Here is a 15,526-nt window from a genome sequence, read left to right on the forward strand (position 1 = left end):
AAATTACCTCTTACAATGGAAAGGAAGGAAGGAAGGAAGGAAGGAAGGAAGGAAGGAAGGAAGGAAGGAAGGAAGGAAGGAAGGAAGGAAGGAAGGAAGGAAGGAAGGAAGGAAGGAAGGAAGGAAGGAAGGAAGGAAGGAAGGAAGGAGGGAAGGAGGGGAAGGAAGGAGGGAGGGAAGAAGGGAGGGAGGGAGGAAGGTAGGAAGGAAGGAAGGAAGGAAAGAAGGAAGGAAGGAAGGAAGGAAAGAAGGAAGGAAGGAAGGAAGGAAGGAAGGAAGGAAGGAAGGAAGGAAGGAAGGAAGGAAGGAAGGAAGGAAGGGAGGAAGGGAGGAAGGGAGGGAGGAAGGAGGGAGGGAGGAAGAGAGGGAGGAAGAAAAGAAGTCCTAAGGAGCTCCTCTAAAATCCATCACCTCTAAACACACACCACCCCTCCCCTATTAAAATTCTGCTTGTAATAAATTCAATTAAGCAAAAACACTAAATCTGAAAATGCAAATAAAATGTTTCCCTAATGATCCTTCTCCCTCAAATTTTATGCAGTGAGGAGGGGGAAGCATGTTTCATTATGTGTTCTCCAGGACCACTACTAATTTTTCATTTTGGAAGACAAATCAGAATCTTGAATGTGGAAGAGTAAATTGGCAAGATTATAGGAATTGATACTATTTATAATGCTTAATATTTCAAGCCAAATAAAACCTTTATTGCATTCCATATCTGGCAGTATTTTGGACAACTTAGTCTATATTGGGAAACAATATAATATAAAAACCATCTATCAAATATTGTTCTGCCCTCTGAAGCCATAGCACAGTGACTTCCAGCAGTTTAGGGATTAGGAATTTTGGAAGGGAGCCAAAGCTAGGAAGGAGGCATGAAGTGAGTCAATAAATAGTATTAAGTGAATACTTTTTTTGGCCTTTATATTTTAAAATAATTACATTTAGACTAAGATAAATATTTATTTTAAAGTGTTTTGTAGTAGAAAAACCTGGAAGCAATATGTATACACTGGGAAATGGTTGAAAATAAAATGTAACATATGAATATAACCTAATATTACTATACAGGAAGAGATGATGAATATGAAAAATTCAGAGAACCATAGGAAAATATGTATGAATTAATGCAAAGCAAAATAAGCAACCCAAAAGAACAATATATGCAATGATTTCAATAATGTAAAGGAAAAGTTCATTAAAAGGAAAACAAACTATGAATAACTGAAACAATAGTAATAGTTCTGGGGAATAAATAATAAAACATATCTCTACCCTCCCCCCACACACACACACTTCATACAGGTCTGAGGAAGAATATTACTATAAAAATAAATTGTTCACATCTTCAAATATGCTAGTTTTGTATAATTATTTTCCCTTTTTACAAGGGACGTTTGATGGAGGATAAAGGAAGAGATAGATGCAGGACTTCCAGAAATGCCCATGATGTAAAAGCAGAAGACCCTAATAAAACATCTTTCAGTAGGAAGTAGGAACTATTAGTAGTAAAAAGATTTTTGGATTGTTAAATATAACCAGAACTGACAATTAAAAAATACTGTTCTAGTCTGTGTGTTACATATCAAGTTGGACATATCAAAGAATTATAAGACATGGTCTATATCCTTACAAAGCATATAATTTTGTCCAGTTAGAAAACACAGTCATGACAAATTTAGAAAACAAGACAATATTAAGTCCTAAATTATATGGTAAGCACGAAGAATGGAGCTGTTTATCCTTTGTTTATGAATAAAACCAATGATTATCACAGGGTAATACCCTGAGTTGTTTGGCAATTAGATTTAAGTGAGACAGACCTACACAGTGTTCAGCCTCACCCTCTCTTCCAGAATCACTGAAGTTCAGCAGCAAGACAAAAGTCAAAATGACTGGTTGTAGCTTAAGATTTAGTGGATGACCAAATTCTAAGCACTCCATAGTACCTGCTTCAGTTATCTTCATGGTCATTAGAATAAATTCTTCTCATTCACCCATTATTTTAAGAAGAAATCTTCACATGCTTGAGGTAGACATCCCCCCAATTCATCAATGTGTTTAATTCTTGTTTGATAACCCTCAACTTAGGTTGGCTCTAGTAAGATGGTTTTCCTAGTATGGGACTACTGCACATCCTACCACTTCTTAAGCCACAAATGGGAATTGGATAACAGGAGCAGACCAAAGGTGGATGAGCAACCCTGAAGAAGGCCCTTAGTAGAGGGCCAGAATTCTAGAGAAGTATACTTGAAACAAGGTATTAACTCAGCGGATTTGATGAGATGATTGTTCTATACTTACATATAAACTTAGTATTTGGTACGGTCATATAATGGTTCTCTAAGTTCATACATAATCAGTTTGCTGTAATGATGTAATTACAATAAAGTATATAAGAGCTAAGAAGGACTGGAAGATAGACATTCTATCTTTGACCAGCCTAATGGTGGCTCTCATGCCTCCTGTACTAAGATCAAGACTGGGCCAGAATAAAGAATTTGGACTCTATTCTTGACCATTCTTGTGCTGTCTATACTGATCCTGGATATTACAGCTTAGCAAACCTTAATACCAGAGTTTCTAGTCCTCCCTGAACATCAATAATTAGGAATATTTCATAGATGAAAGAGATCAGAAGATGGTTGGGTATAGTGAGAACACAAGCCAGAAGAATTATAGAACTTGAGAGTAAGGATGCCTCCTAAATTATTACAGACTACAGATTATTTTAGCTAGTGTTTTAATACTTCTGAGTCTAGTCAAATGAAGTCATTTTATTGGGAAAAAAAAGTTTTAATTGTTAGCTATAGTTATTTATTTCTTAAAAAAGATTTGGAAATTTTTTTTTTAATGAACTGGGATAAAGACCCCAACCTTTGGGATAAGAATCATTATTTGACAAAAATTGCTGGGGAAATTGGAAATTAGTACGGCAGAAACTAGGCATTGATCCATACTTAACATCATACATCAAGATAAGATCAAAATGGGTTCATGACCTAGGCATAAAGAATGAGATTATAAAAAAATTAGAAGAACATAGGATTTTTTACCTCTCAGACCTGTGGAAGAGAAAGGAATTTGTGAACAAAGAAGAACTAGAGGTCATTATTGATCACAAAATAGAAAATTTCAATTATGTTAAGTTAAAAGGCTTTTGTACAAATAAAACTAATGCGGACAGGATTAGAAGGGAAGCAGTAAACTGGGAAAACATTTATACAGTTATTGGTTCTGATAAAGACCTCATCTCCAAAATATATAGAGAATTGACTCTAATTTATAAAAAATTAAGCCATTCTCCAATTGATAAATGGTCAAAGGTTATGAACAGACAATTCTCAGATAATGAAATTGAAACTATTTCTAGTCATATGAAAAGATGCTCCAAATCATTGTTGATCAGAGAAATGCAAATTAAGACAACTCTGAGATACCACTACACATCTGTCAGATTGGCTAAAATGATAGGAAAAGATAATGATGAATGTCGGAGAGGCTGTGGGAAAACTGGGACACTGATACATTGTTGATGAAGTTGCGAATGGATCCAACCATTCTGGAGAGCAATTTGGAACTATGCCCAAAAAGTTATCAAACTGTGCATACCCTTTGATCCAGAAGTTTTACTACTGGGCTTATATCCCAAAGAGATCTTAAAGAAGGGAAGGGGACCCATATGTGCAAAAATGTTTGTGGCAGCCCTTTTTATAGTGACTAGAAATTGAAGGGATGCCCATCAATTGGAGAATGGCTGAATAAATTATCATATATGAATGTTATGGAATACTACTGTTCTATAAGAAATGACCAGCAGGATGAATACAGAGAGGTTTGGAGAGCCATACATGAGCTGATGCTAAATAAAATGAGCAGAACCAGAAGATCATTATACACTTCAACAACAATATTATATCATGATCAATTCTTATGGACTTGGCTCTCTTCAACAATGAGAAGATCCAAATCAATTCCAATTGATCTGTATTGAACAGAACCAGCTACACCCAGAGAAAGAACACTGGGAAATGAGTATGGACCACAACATAACATTTCCACTCTTTCTGTTATTATTTGCTTGCATTTTTTTTTCTTCTCAGGTTATTTTTATCTTCTTTCAAAATCCAATCTTTCCTGTGCAACAAGATAACTATATAAATATGTATACATATATTGTATTAACATATACTTTAACATATTTAACATGTATTAGATGACCTGCCATCCAGAGGAGAGGGTGAAGGGAAGGAGGGGAAAAGTTGAAACAGAAGTTTTTGCAAGGGTCAGTGTTGAAAAATTATGCATGCATATGTTTTGTATATTAAAAGCTATAATTAAAAATAAAAATAAAAATAAATGAGCTGGGATTTGTTTCCTTTTACCTTTCACTATTTGGATACTAATCATAAAAATTATGCAACCATATGGCATAAAAGTGATAAAAATTGGGCTGAGATTAAAAGTACCAAAAAAATAGCTAAAATAACAATAATATAATTGTTTTCATGAAAAGAGTAATACTCATATCTGCACAGTGTTTAATGATTTACAAAACACTTTTCTCAGTGTTTAATTAACAAAACTACAAAATTCCTGAGTGAGTTATGTAGGATTTATTAGGACAAAAGTCCATATTATATATTTCTACATTCTACTTTAAGTTCTACATTTTAAATAAATGACTTCTCAATAAGAATACCTTTGTATAAATAACCTAACCTAGTTAGAAGTGAAATAAAATAGAGAATACAGTTCAAATAAAGATCTTTGACTGACAAAGATAGTGAAAGGTTTTATTGTTTTGTTTTTAAATAAAGCTAGACAATTTTTAAAAAATGATAGGATGCAAACAAGGTCAGGAAGACTGATAAAAACAGGAAGAAAAAGAAAAGAAAAGGACCTGATCTTGAGAAAGCAGGAAATCTAACTTGTGGTGCTAAAATACATTGCATACTTGCATCCTAATTATAGGAGACAGCACAACTTTGGGTAGAAAGTAGACATAAAGGCCCAGTGGTCTTTAGCAAGCAGCATAAGGGTGAATGACAAAACTCAAAAGTCCTTAGGAAAATGAACTTGTTATTTAATACTCTCCCCTTTCAAATCCATTATATATTTGTACAATTGAGATTTGGATAAGTATCATTTTGTGTATTTTCCCTCATTAAATTTCACTGTTTAAAGTTTTGTCCATACTTTCAGAACTGAAAAATTTTAATGAATAATGCTACTTACCTTTCTTCAGAATAAAAATAGCACTTCTCACCCACCCACCCTGACAAAAAAAAAGGCATGGTTTTACTCTGCAAGCCCTTCTAACACAACCTTCTAATTTTCCCCCTTTTTTTCATGCTTGACCTCTTCAAATAACTGGTTTATTTACCTCAATAAATTCGCAAATCAAAACAACTCTGAGTTTCACTTCACCCTAGGTAAATTAGCAAAGATGGCTAAAGACAGAAATAGCTTCAAAGGACTGTGGAAAGACAGATACATTAATACATTGTTGGTAGAACTATGAACTAGTCCAACTTCTTCCAAAAAGCAACTTGGAATTATGCTAAAGAAGCAGCATAAATGTCTTTATCTTAAGAGATCCAAAGCATGTAAAAGATGTAAAAAATTAAAAACAAAAACAAAATGTATACCAAAATATACATAACATTCTTATGTGGTAGCAAAGAATTGGAAACAAAGTATGTGGAAAATAACTAAACAAATAGTGACATGTGGAAAGCAGTGCATATCAATCAATCAATAATCATTTATTAAGTTATATAAAATAACAATTTTAAAATAAGTAGAAGCTATAAATTGATTGAAATAATAACTATAACAATGTAATTGCAAAAAATCAATTCTATATAACTGTAATAGCTCTAGAGAAGAGAAAAGACAATATATTACCCTCCCTTCATTAAGAGCTAAAGAATATACACTGCCAAAATACATTCATTGTGGTAGTTTCTATTTTTCCCTCTTCTGTTATAATTTTTTGTAACAAAGGAAATATTATATGGGTAAGGGAAAAGAAGGGATATTTTGAGGAAAAAAAAAGCAGAATGTAAAAAAGATATGTAATTTTTTTTAAATTCTTCTCTCAATATTCCAGAATTTGAAGTAAATTATCAGAAGGTCCCCACAAATAGGAGTTCCTGAAGAATCCCACCTTCTTCATGGAACCATTCATTCACTTGTACTCTTCATCAATCCTCCTGAATGATACTGATAAATATCTTTGATAAGCATGTCTCAACTACATTAATTTGATATTAAAAACCAGATAGCCATTAAGCATTGTCATCCTATTGTTGCATCTGTCACAAATCATGGCCTTAATCTATGCAAGAGAGCCAACTGTCTGAATAATAGTCTTTAAGGTTGCACTTCATTATGAGTAAACACTGTTTTATTATCAATAAAGAATAAAAAGTAGAATCTTGAATTCTTTGTATACATTTTAGTAACTGGTAATGTGAAACTGTAATATGATATATAATATATTATTTCAGGCCTACCCTTCTCATATTTAATTTATGCAAAGATGATTATTATAAAATGTTATAAAGAAGAGAAAGTAGGAAATAAGTCAGTAGTTACTGAAGTCCTCTGGGGTCCTTTTCTTTACCTTTTTCCATGATTCTTCTCAATCACTGACTTTAGCTATTTTATGAAAAGATATAGTTCATAACATTGCACTTTCAATCTCCATAAGTTTTTTGTTGTTTTTATGGGAAAAGAAATCTATTCTGAACTTAAGCATTCCAAAAATTATTTTTCCATTCAGACTACCACAAAAGACAATTCTATGTGAAACCATGAATCTCCACATCTTACTGATAGCTTTTTTTAAACTATACTATACTCTGTATTACCATAAAAAGTATCTTGCTTATCTGTGCTTCCTTCCAAACTTCCTACTGTCCTTTATGTTTTTTGAAATAATATAGTCTCCCCATTTTGATACCAATATTGCTTAATTACCCTCCTCATATCTCAATTTTAAAATGAAAGGTAGAAGAAAAGCCCTTATAACAAATAAACAAAATGAACCCATATCATGGTGGTCATGTCCAAATGCATGCTTCTGTACCCTACCACCTCTCTATCAAGAGGTGGTTAATATGTTTCATCATATGAAGACATGGCTGATTATTGATCTGATCAGACTTCTTATGTCTTTTAAACCTATTTTTCTTTACAAAATTGACACACTTGTATAAATTGTTCTTTTTCATCATTCTTTATCATACTTACCTTTATACTGAAATACTGCTGAAGATCATACTGGCCTACTTTAAAGTTTTTTATTATTTTAAAATTTCTTATTAATCTTCTTTATTGTTTGTATCATGTAGTAATTCCCAAATTCCCAAAAACTCCCTTTCACTGGGACAATACTTGAAGATTTTCCTACATAATAAAATCTTCCTGAAATATTGCTTCATTGGCAAAAATTAAAAAGAACCTGGGATTACTTTAATGCCATGAAGAAGCATCAAAAAACTATTTTGTGAAGAAATACTATGGCACAATAGATGTAGCTCTGAATATGGAGTCCGGAAACCTAGGTTTGAATCTTATCTCAGGCATTTATTTGCTGTATGATGATTAAATAAGTCACTTCACAACTCAGAAATTGTTTCACCCATCTTAAAATGGAAAAGTTAATGAGGAAACTGCTTTGCAAGCTTGAAAGCATTATACAAATGAATGATTATTATATTAATTTACACTATTTTCTTCCTACCTATTCTTTTCTTTAATATTAATGACCTATAATATCCCTGATACAGATTCTCCCTACAGTGATGAAGAGAGCAATCACTTGCCAACAAGTATTTATTAAGCACTTGCTGTATTTTGGGTACTGAGCCCACTATTGTATTGTATTGCAATAAAATAGTGAAAACATTTCTGCCTTCAAGATTATATTCTACTCAGCTCTTTTTATGAGGGCAAGGAATTGGAAATGGAAGGAATGCCTACTCACTGGGGAATGGATAAATAAGTTGTGGTATGTGAATGTAATGGAATACTATTTTTCTATAAGAAGTAATGAGCAGACTGATTTCAGAAAAACTTGATGAACTAATGCTGAGTCCAATTAGTAGAACCAGAAGAACACTGTATACCATAACAGCAACATTGTGTCATCAGCTATGATAGATTTAGCTCTTCTCAGCAATAGTGATTTAAGACAATGCAATAGACTTGGGGTGAAAACTCCTATCCAAATCCAGAGAAAGAACTATGGAACTGAATGAAGACTGAAGCATATTATTTTCACTTTTTTTGTTGTTTTTACTTTCTCATGGTGTTTCCTTTTGTTCTTATTTTTTTCAAAACATGACTAATATGGAAACGTTTAATATGACTGTATATTTATAACCTATATTATATTACTTAATATCTTGGGAAAGGGGAAGGGACATGAGAAAGGGAGAACAATTTGGAACTCAAAACCTTACAAAAAATGAATGATGAAAACTATCTTTGCATGTAATTGAACAAAATAGAATACTATTAAGAAAAAAAAGAGATTATATTCTACTGCAGGGATACATGTTTCTCCTCTGCAACTCCTTTATGACTTAGTAAATAATATTTTATAATTGCTCAAAAATTCATCAGAATTATAAAATTTCAGAGATGAGTGGTGAATGGAGCTTCAAAAAACAGTTTCTCCAATATACATTAAAAATAAGCCGCCTAGGCACAGCTAGGTGGCGCAGTGGATAGAGCACCAGCCTTGAATTCAGGAGGACCAGAGTTCAAATGTGGTCTCAGACACTTCCTAGCTGTGTGACCCTGGGCAAGTCACTTAACTCCAGCCTCAGGAAAAAAAAATAAATAAATAAGCCGCCTAATACACCAACAAGTGCACATTAAGTCTTTGCTTGAAGACCTTCAGTGAGGACAAGCCCACTATTTCCTGAGATAACCCATCCCATATTGTTAAAAAAAGTCTTTCTGTAGTCAAACCTAAATTATTCTCTTTGAAATTTTTTGTCATTGCTCTGCCTTTTGGTGCAAAATGACAAGTCTAAATCCTCTTCATATTGTTGAAAACAACTTTCATGTACTCCCTAAATCTTTAATTTCTAATTTCTAATTACTTCCACTGATCCTTGCATAGCATAGACTTAACACAACATCCATGTTATCCTCTAGATGCTCTCTGGTTTAATAATATCCCTTCTAAAATATACAGTATAACCAGAGTAACCAGAGCACAGTAATACATATATATATATATATATATATATATATATGTATATATATATATATATATATATATATATATACACATACATACATACATATATATGTATATATATACACATACATACATACATATATATACATACATACATACATACATATGTATGTATGAAATGTAATTTCCTATTTTTCAAAGTAACTCAAGATCACATTATATTTGTTTGTTTGTTTGCTTATTGGATATCTGTAATGGGCCAGAATTTTGGAGAAATATACCTGAGGAAAGAATTCTTACAAGTTAACTCAGTAGAATTGATAAAACAATGGTTATCATGAAGATTTATAATTTAGCATGATGATTAATCATTCTCTAGTTCAGTATGATTGACTTAATCTTACAACAAATAATGGTTCCTTAGTGATATGATAATGATGTACTCAATATGATGAATGGATTTAATTGTAATAGAGTATTTAAGAGGTCAGAGTCAGACCTAGAGGAGGATTCGAAGAAACTTGAAGATAGAGATCCTCGTGGTGTCTGGCCTTTCCTCCTTCACTTCTCCACTAAGACCAAGGCCCATCTGAAGGTCCCCCAGAAAGCTAGCCTGGCCTCAAGTGAAGGAGACAGATTGAAGGAGATAATAAAGACTTTGGACTTTATTTCTGACTATTCTCCCCGTGATTATTCTGCTGAGACCAAGGCTGGTCCCAAGGCCCTCCAGAAAGCTAGCCAGAACATTACAGATATCATATCACATTGCTTACTCACATTGAAGTACCAGCCCACAAAAACACTAGAACTTTTTCAAATTGCTGTCTTTTGTCAAATTGCTATTGTTTTTCATTTGTGATGTTAATTCCTTGAACCTTGACTTTACATTTATCTCTATTGTTTCATCTTATTATATTAAATTCAAATTTCATCTTGTTTATATTTATAGGTCAATCTTATTAGATCCAGCCCAATTTTCAGAGGCCACCAAGAATTTTTCATTGTCATTCAATGTGTTAGCCATTCTTCCTAGCTCCATATGAGCCAATTACCCAAAAATGTCTTCTATGCTCTTAGATACTGAATCAAATGTTAAACAGTAGTGGGTCAAGCACTGCTATCTGGACTGCTACACTGAAGATCTCCTTTAAAATTGACATGGAACAATTAATAACTGCCTTTTGAATCCAGGCACTCAACTTGCCTATCCAGTTCAATTCTAAATCCTTGCTTCCCAAGCATTGCTCCTTTTCATGTCTCTGCTAGTCTTCTCTACAATGGCTTCAATGAACAAATTCTACTACATTATTGTTTTTCTGCCTCTATCCCCATTCTCCTTACTATTCCCATTCAGACCAGAGGTCTAGCATATCTAACTTCTCTAAGATTCCATTTAGGTCCTTAATTTCAGTCTTGTTTATTTAATTTTTTTTTATTTGTCTACATTTAAAAGAGGAATATTACTTCTTTTGGCAACTTAAGTTTAATTTGTACTTTAAATATTTATATGTGATGCCATTTAATACATATACTTTGTTTAATTTAGTCCTTTGTTTATAATACCTTTCACCATAAAGCAGCTTCCTAGTTTATCTCTTAAAAACTAAGACTATTTTTTGTGGTTGACTTCTCTGGGATCATAGTTGCTTATTTTGTCTTTTTAACTTAAAATAAATCCCTTATTTTAATTTTGTGGTTAGATTTTTGCTTATGATTAATCCCTCCCTGATTTTATCCTCCCTCTCATTCCTCCTTTTCAATACTCGCCATTCCTTCCCATTTCCCTATTGAGTGAAATATATTTTTTCATCTAACTCAGTATGTGTCTGTATGCTGATCCACATTGACAAATTCTTCTGTATTTGTGGTATCTTCTAATTGTACCCCATTATTTTGTGAAATAATTTCCCATCATCCTTTGCTTTTCCCTGCCTCCTTTTCCCTTTTAAACAAAACATAAATAAAAACATCAAAACATAAATAAAAACTCATGGGCCCTCTGTCTTATTTAACTCCCTCTATGATCCACATAGACTGATTAGGAAGGGGCTCATATCTTATCTCACTACTTAAATATAAAAACTTTATCCTTATTTAGCTCTTTCTAATTGTTCACTCATATTTACCATTTTAGATTTCTCTAGATTCATGTGTTTATTTCAAAGTTTGTTTTCAATTTTAGTTTTCATCAAAAATTCTTGGAAGTTCTATTTCATTAAAGGTCCCCTAAAGGTTTATACTCAGTTTTGCTGGATAAGTTCTTCTTGATTATAAACTTATTTCTTTTGCCCTTTGGATTACTGTATTTCAAGTTCTCCACCCTTTAATGAGAGTTGTAAATTTTGTGCAATCTTGACTGTGACTTCTCAATATTTAAATTCTCTTCCTGCTTATCTACAGTATTTTTTTTTTCCTTTCATCTGGAAACAGTGGGTTTGGCCTTTGATATTCTTGGTAGTTTCTGTTTTTGCTTTTGTTTTCAGGAGGTGACCAATAGATTTTGTACTTTTACCCTGCCTTCTGATTCTATGAGATCTGGGAAACTTTCTTTTTTGTTTCTTGAAATATATGCAGCCTTTTATTTTTCTTTGCCATGACTTTAAAGGGTCTGATTTTAGTGGAAGATAAGTTTCATCAGTTATACTCTTGGCTAGTCACCTCATCTATTCTCCCTATCAATCTGTTTTTCTTTTCACATGCTTCCCTAACTAGACCTAAATATTTAATTATTCAACAATATGTTTATTAAAAATGATGTAGTAACAAATGTGCATTTCAATCTAGTGTCCAATACACCCAAAACACAAATTACTGAGAAAGGGACTTTTTAAGGGGAAAATAAGTATGAGAACTATAAATCACCATAGAGACAAATAAGTTGTCAGTTGCTTAAGACATAGACACAATAAATCCAAATAAATAAAATATGTAAATGTAATATGTGTGTGTAAGAGAGAGAGAACAGAATGTTTTATCTTCCAAAATTATAGATAACAGAAAAATCATAACCAGATCCAAGAAACAAAAGTTCATAAAAACAACCTAGATGATACTTATACACAATTTTAAAAAGTATTTGAAGAAAACAATTAAAAATAATTAGAATTAGAAGAAAAGATATAATACTTTATATTAAGTGTGTCTAGTAAAAAAATTGATATCCAAAAATCTATAGGAAGTTAACAAAAATTTATAAGAGTAAAGGACACTCTTCGATAGACAGAATCTGTCAGAACACTATTTTCAAAAGAGAAAAATGCAAATTACCAATAGCCACCTGAAAAAAAAATGTTCAAAAACAAAGAAATATAAATTAAAATAATCTTAATTACTCCAAGAATATAGTTGATGAAATATATTTTCTTTTTAATATAGAAGCAGAGAAGGCCTATGGATAAAAGATGTTTCATATCTAGTAATTATATTTGTTGATTATAATCACCTTTTTTTTCTTTGTTACAGGAAAAAGCCTGGTGGATGACTGATTGGTATAAAAATCTAAAGTTATGCATGTAGCTAAATAAAACAACCCTGAATCTATCAAGCTAATAAATATGCAAAGATATGGGAACACTTATTGTGTTTTTTGGGGGGTGGAAAAGGCTGCATGCTCTTTCATTGCTGGTAAAGTTATAAATTCAAATACTCTGAAAAATAATTTGGAATTATATGAAACCAAAATTACCAAAAAGTGCATAGATGTAGAAATGTTCATGGTAGCATTATGTATTAAGGCTATAATCACATATACCAAAATAATGAGGAACAGCTGAAAAATTCTGACACATAAATATAACTGAATATTACATATTCAAAAGGAAATGAATATGAAGAATTTATGATATGAAATAATTTAGAAAAACATGGGAATGCTTGTATGAAGTGATGCAGAAAAAAAAGAAAGCAGAACCAAAAGAATATAATATCTATAGCAATGTTGATAAAGTTAACATGGAAAGGAAATAAAATTCTGTTTAATACTATTGTCAATGTTCTAAACATGCTGTTAAAGTTAAAGGATCCAGCTTGCTTTGCTGAACAATCAATAAACTTTTTTATGAAGTTTTATTAAATTAATTTCATAAAGAGGGTGTCGTATACATGTTTATTGAGAAGTGTCTGCCATTAATTTTATTAAAAACAAACAAAAACAAAAACAATAAGCTTCATTTCATGGAATGTACTTCATATACATAATTTTTACCTTCAAATATTTTAAAATGCACACACATAGGAGAGACTAAGTACACAAGAAATAACCATTATAATGATTGATTTTATTAAGCAGGAAAAAGTTAAAGTTAACAATATAAAGGTGTATTTAAGTTTCTGCTGGGAAGTGTCCATTGCATCAAAACATAACAAAAATTTTAAAACAGTATTCTCTTACCTTCTTAGAATCCCTCTGAGGCCAAGGACTATATCTCCTCTTATGCATTTAAATTAAGTACCTGTTAAGTGTACTATTCCAGGTACTGATTATACAAAGACAAAAAACACAATCTCTGCTTCCAAGGGGCTTTCATTCTATTGAGGTTTCACAATATGAGTCTTCTACTTTTGTTCTCATCACAGGCCTTACCACAATAGTGAGCACATACAGGTCTGGTTGATTAAGCCAGAGAATGTTAGAGACAAAAATTACTAAGACGCTAGGCAAGTTGAGAATACTAGTTTGGAACCTTCAGCAATTAGCCTTCTCAATAAGAACAATTTGAGCTCACATTCAAGTTTGTTGGACAAGAATCTTCAGAATAAAAAAAAAAAAAAAAAGAAATCATTAAATTTTCTGAAAGATGATGAGGTTTTTAAGGAGAGAGAAGAAACCCCAGCTCACCTGGGATGTGGATGCCAGGAGCCCAGAGGTCATTTCTTCCACCTCTGTGCTCTGGTTAGGGAGAAGATCATACTTCTCAGGCAGAGCTGGGAAAGAAAAAAAAAACCATGAGAGAACATCCACAACTCTCAGACCTACAAGGCTAGAACCTGAAACACTTTATTGGGATATGACCACTTCCCCAAGCATACACAGGTCAAAGGGGGTCCAGTAGGATCCTTATGTCTTTCCTGGCTTTTCTTCTTGATTCTAACCTTGTGGTCTAAGAAGTTCCAGAGGACAGAATTCAATGCATTTTGAGAATCAGACCATAAACATGAATTCAAAACTTTGTTCCCAAGTGTACTGATAATGAATGTGTTATATACCTTCTCTGCTTTCTCATTTAAGAAAAATATTACCATTTCCCTCCCAACTTCAATTTTACAGTTTCTTCAGAGAAAGCATGCTTTAATTTTGTTGTTAATGAGGTAATATCACACAAAAGAAATAACAAATTGGATTTTGTCACTAACTAGCTACAAGTATTAAAGCAATTCTCTTTATTTCTCCAATAATAATTTGCATGTTTGTAAAATAAGCACTACCATATGGATTTACTGGTTTCTATCACTCTTGTGGAGATAAAATATGAAAATAAAACCCAAAGCTTTTTGTCAAGTAAAAATCTTTATTCATAAACACACTATAAAAACAACCAGTGTACAGAAACCAAATGAAAGAAAAGTTTATAAAATAGTTGGTGATTGGACTATTGTTTCTCACAGGAATAATTAAAAGAAAAAGAATGACTCTGGGGTACATGAGTTCAAATCTTACCACCAATAGTTTTTAGTTGTTACCTCAGTTTAAAAAAAATCTAGCTCTATGATTCTAATATTGACTTCCAAGGACTTTTTCTTTTCCCCTACAGAAAAGCTAAAAAGTGAGGCTAAAGGCTAAATAGACTGGAGGAGAAGGGGAGCAGGGAGAAGAGACATCTAAGACTATAAATATACTCACTTATACCCTAAAGACAAGGAGACCTTCCTCTTTCCAACTCTATACAATTTCTGCTAGAACCAGAGCTATTTAGCAGAAAAAAAGTTCCATATAGTTTCAGAAAAGACTGTGCAATGGTATTATAAGCCTGCTACATATTCTCAAACTCTGATTTTTTTTTTAATGTATCCCTATTGAAAAACTTTTCTCCTGCCCCACTGCAACCATTACCCAATTAACAATGCATTATTCTTATCAACCTAGGACCCAAATTCTTAAGCCAGTCCTTCACTAGGAAAATTAGGATACATGAAGGAGAGATTGCAACGGTAGACCTCAAAGATTCAAATGGTATTTAAGAGATAGAAAAGAGCTATGGCTAGGCATACTCACAATCTGGGAAAGTCATTCTCCTCTGCAAAACTCCACTCAGGAAATTCATCATTTTAATATTTTTGTACACAATATATTTTTTCTTTCCTCTT

The 15,526-nt window shown here is 32.5% G+C and overlaps 1 protein-coding gene across 1 annotated transcript in view; it reads right to left on the reverse strand.

The window, feature by feature from the left end:
- Positions 1–15,526, reverse strand: part of LOC141554572 (zinc finger protein 69 homolog) — a 39,020-nt gene that overhangs the window by 14,055 nt on the left and 9,439 nt on the right. Inside the window, exon 3 of the mRNA XM_074286586.1 lies at positions 14,061–14,146. Coding sequence (XP_074142687.1) covers positions 14,061–14,146 — 86 coding nt within the window. The remainder of the gene's footprint in view (positions 1–14,060; positions 14,147–15,526) is intronic.

Source organism: Sminthopsis crassicaudata, chromosome 2, assembly GCF_048593235.1.
Source record: "Sminthopsis crassicaudata isolate SCR6 chromosome 2, ASM4859323v1, whole genome shotgun sequence".
NCBI lineage: Eukaryota > Metazoa > Chordata > Mammalia > Dasyuromorphia > Dasyuridae > Sminthopsis > Sminthopsis crassicaudata.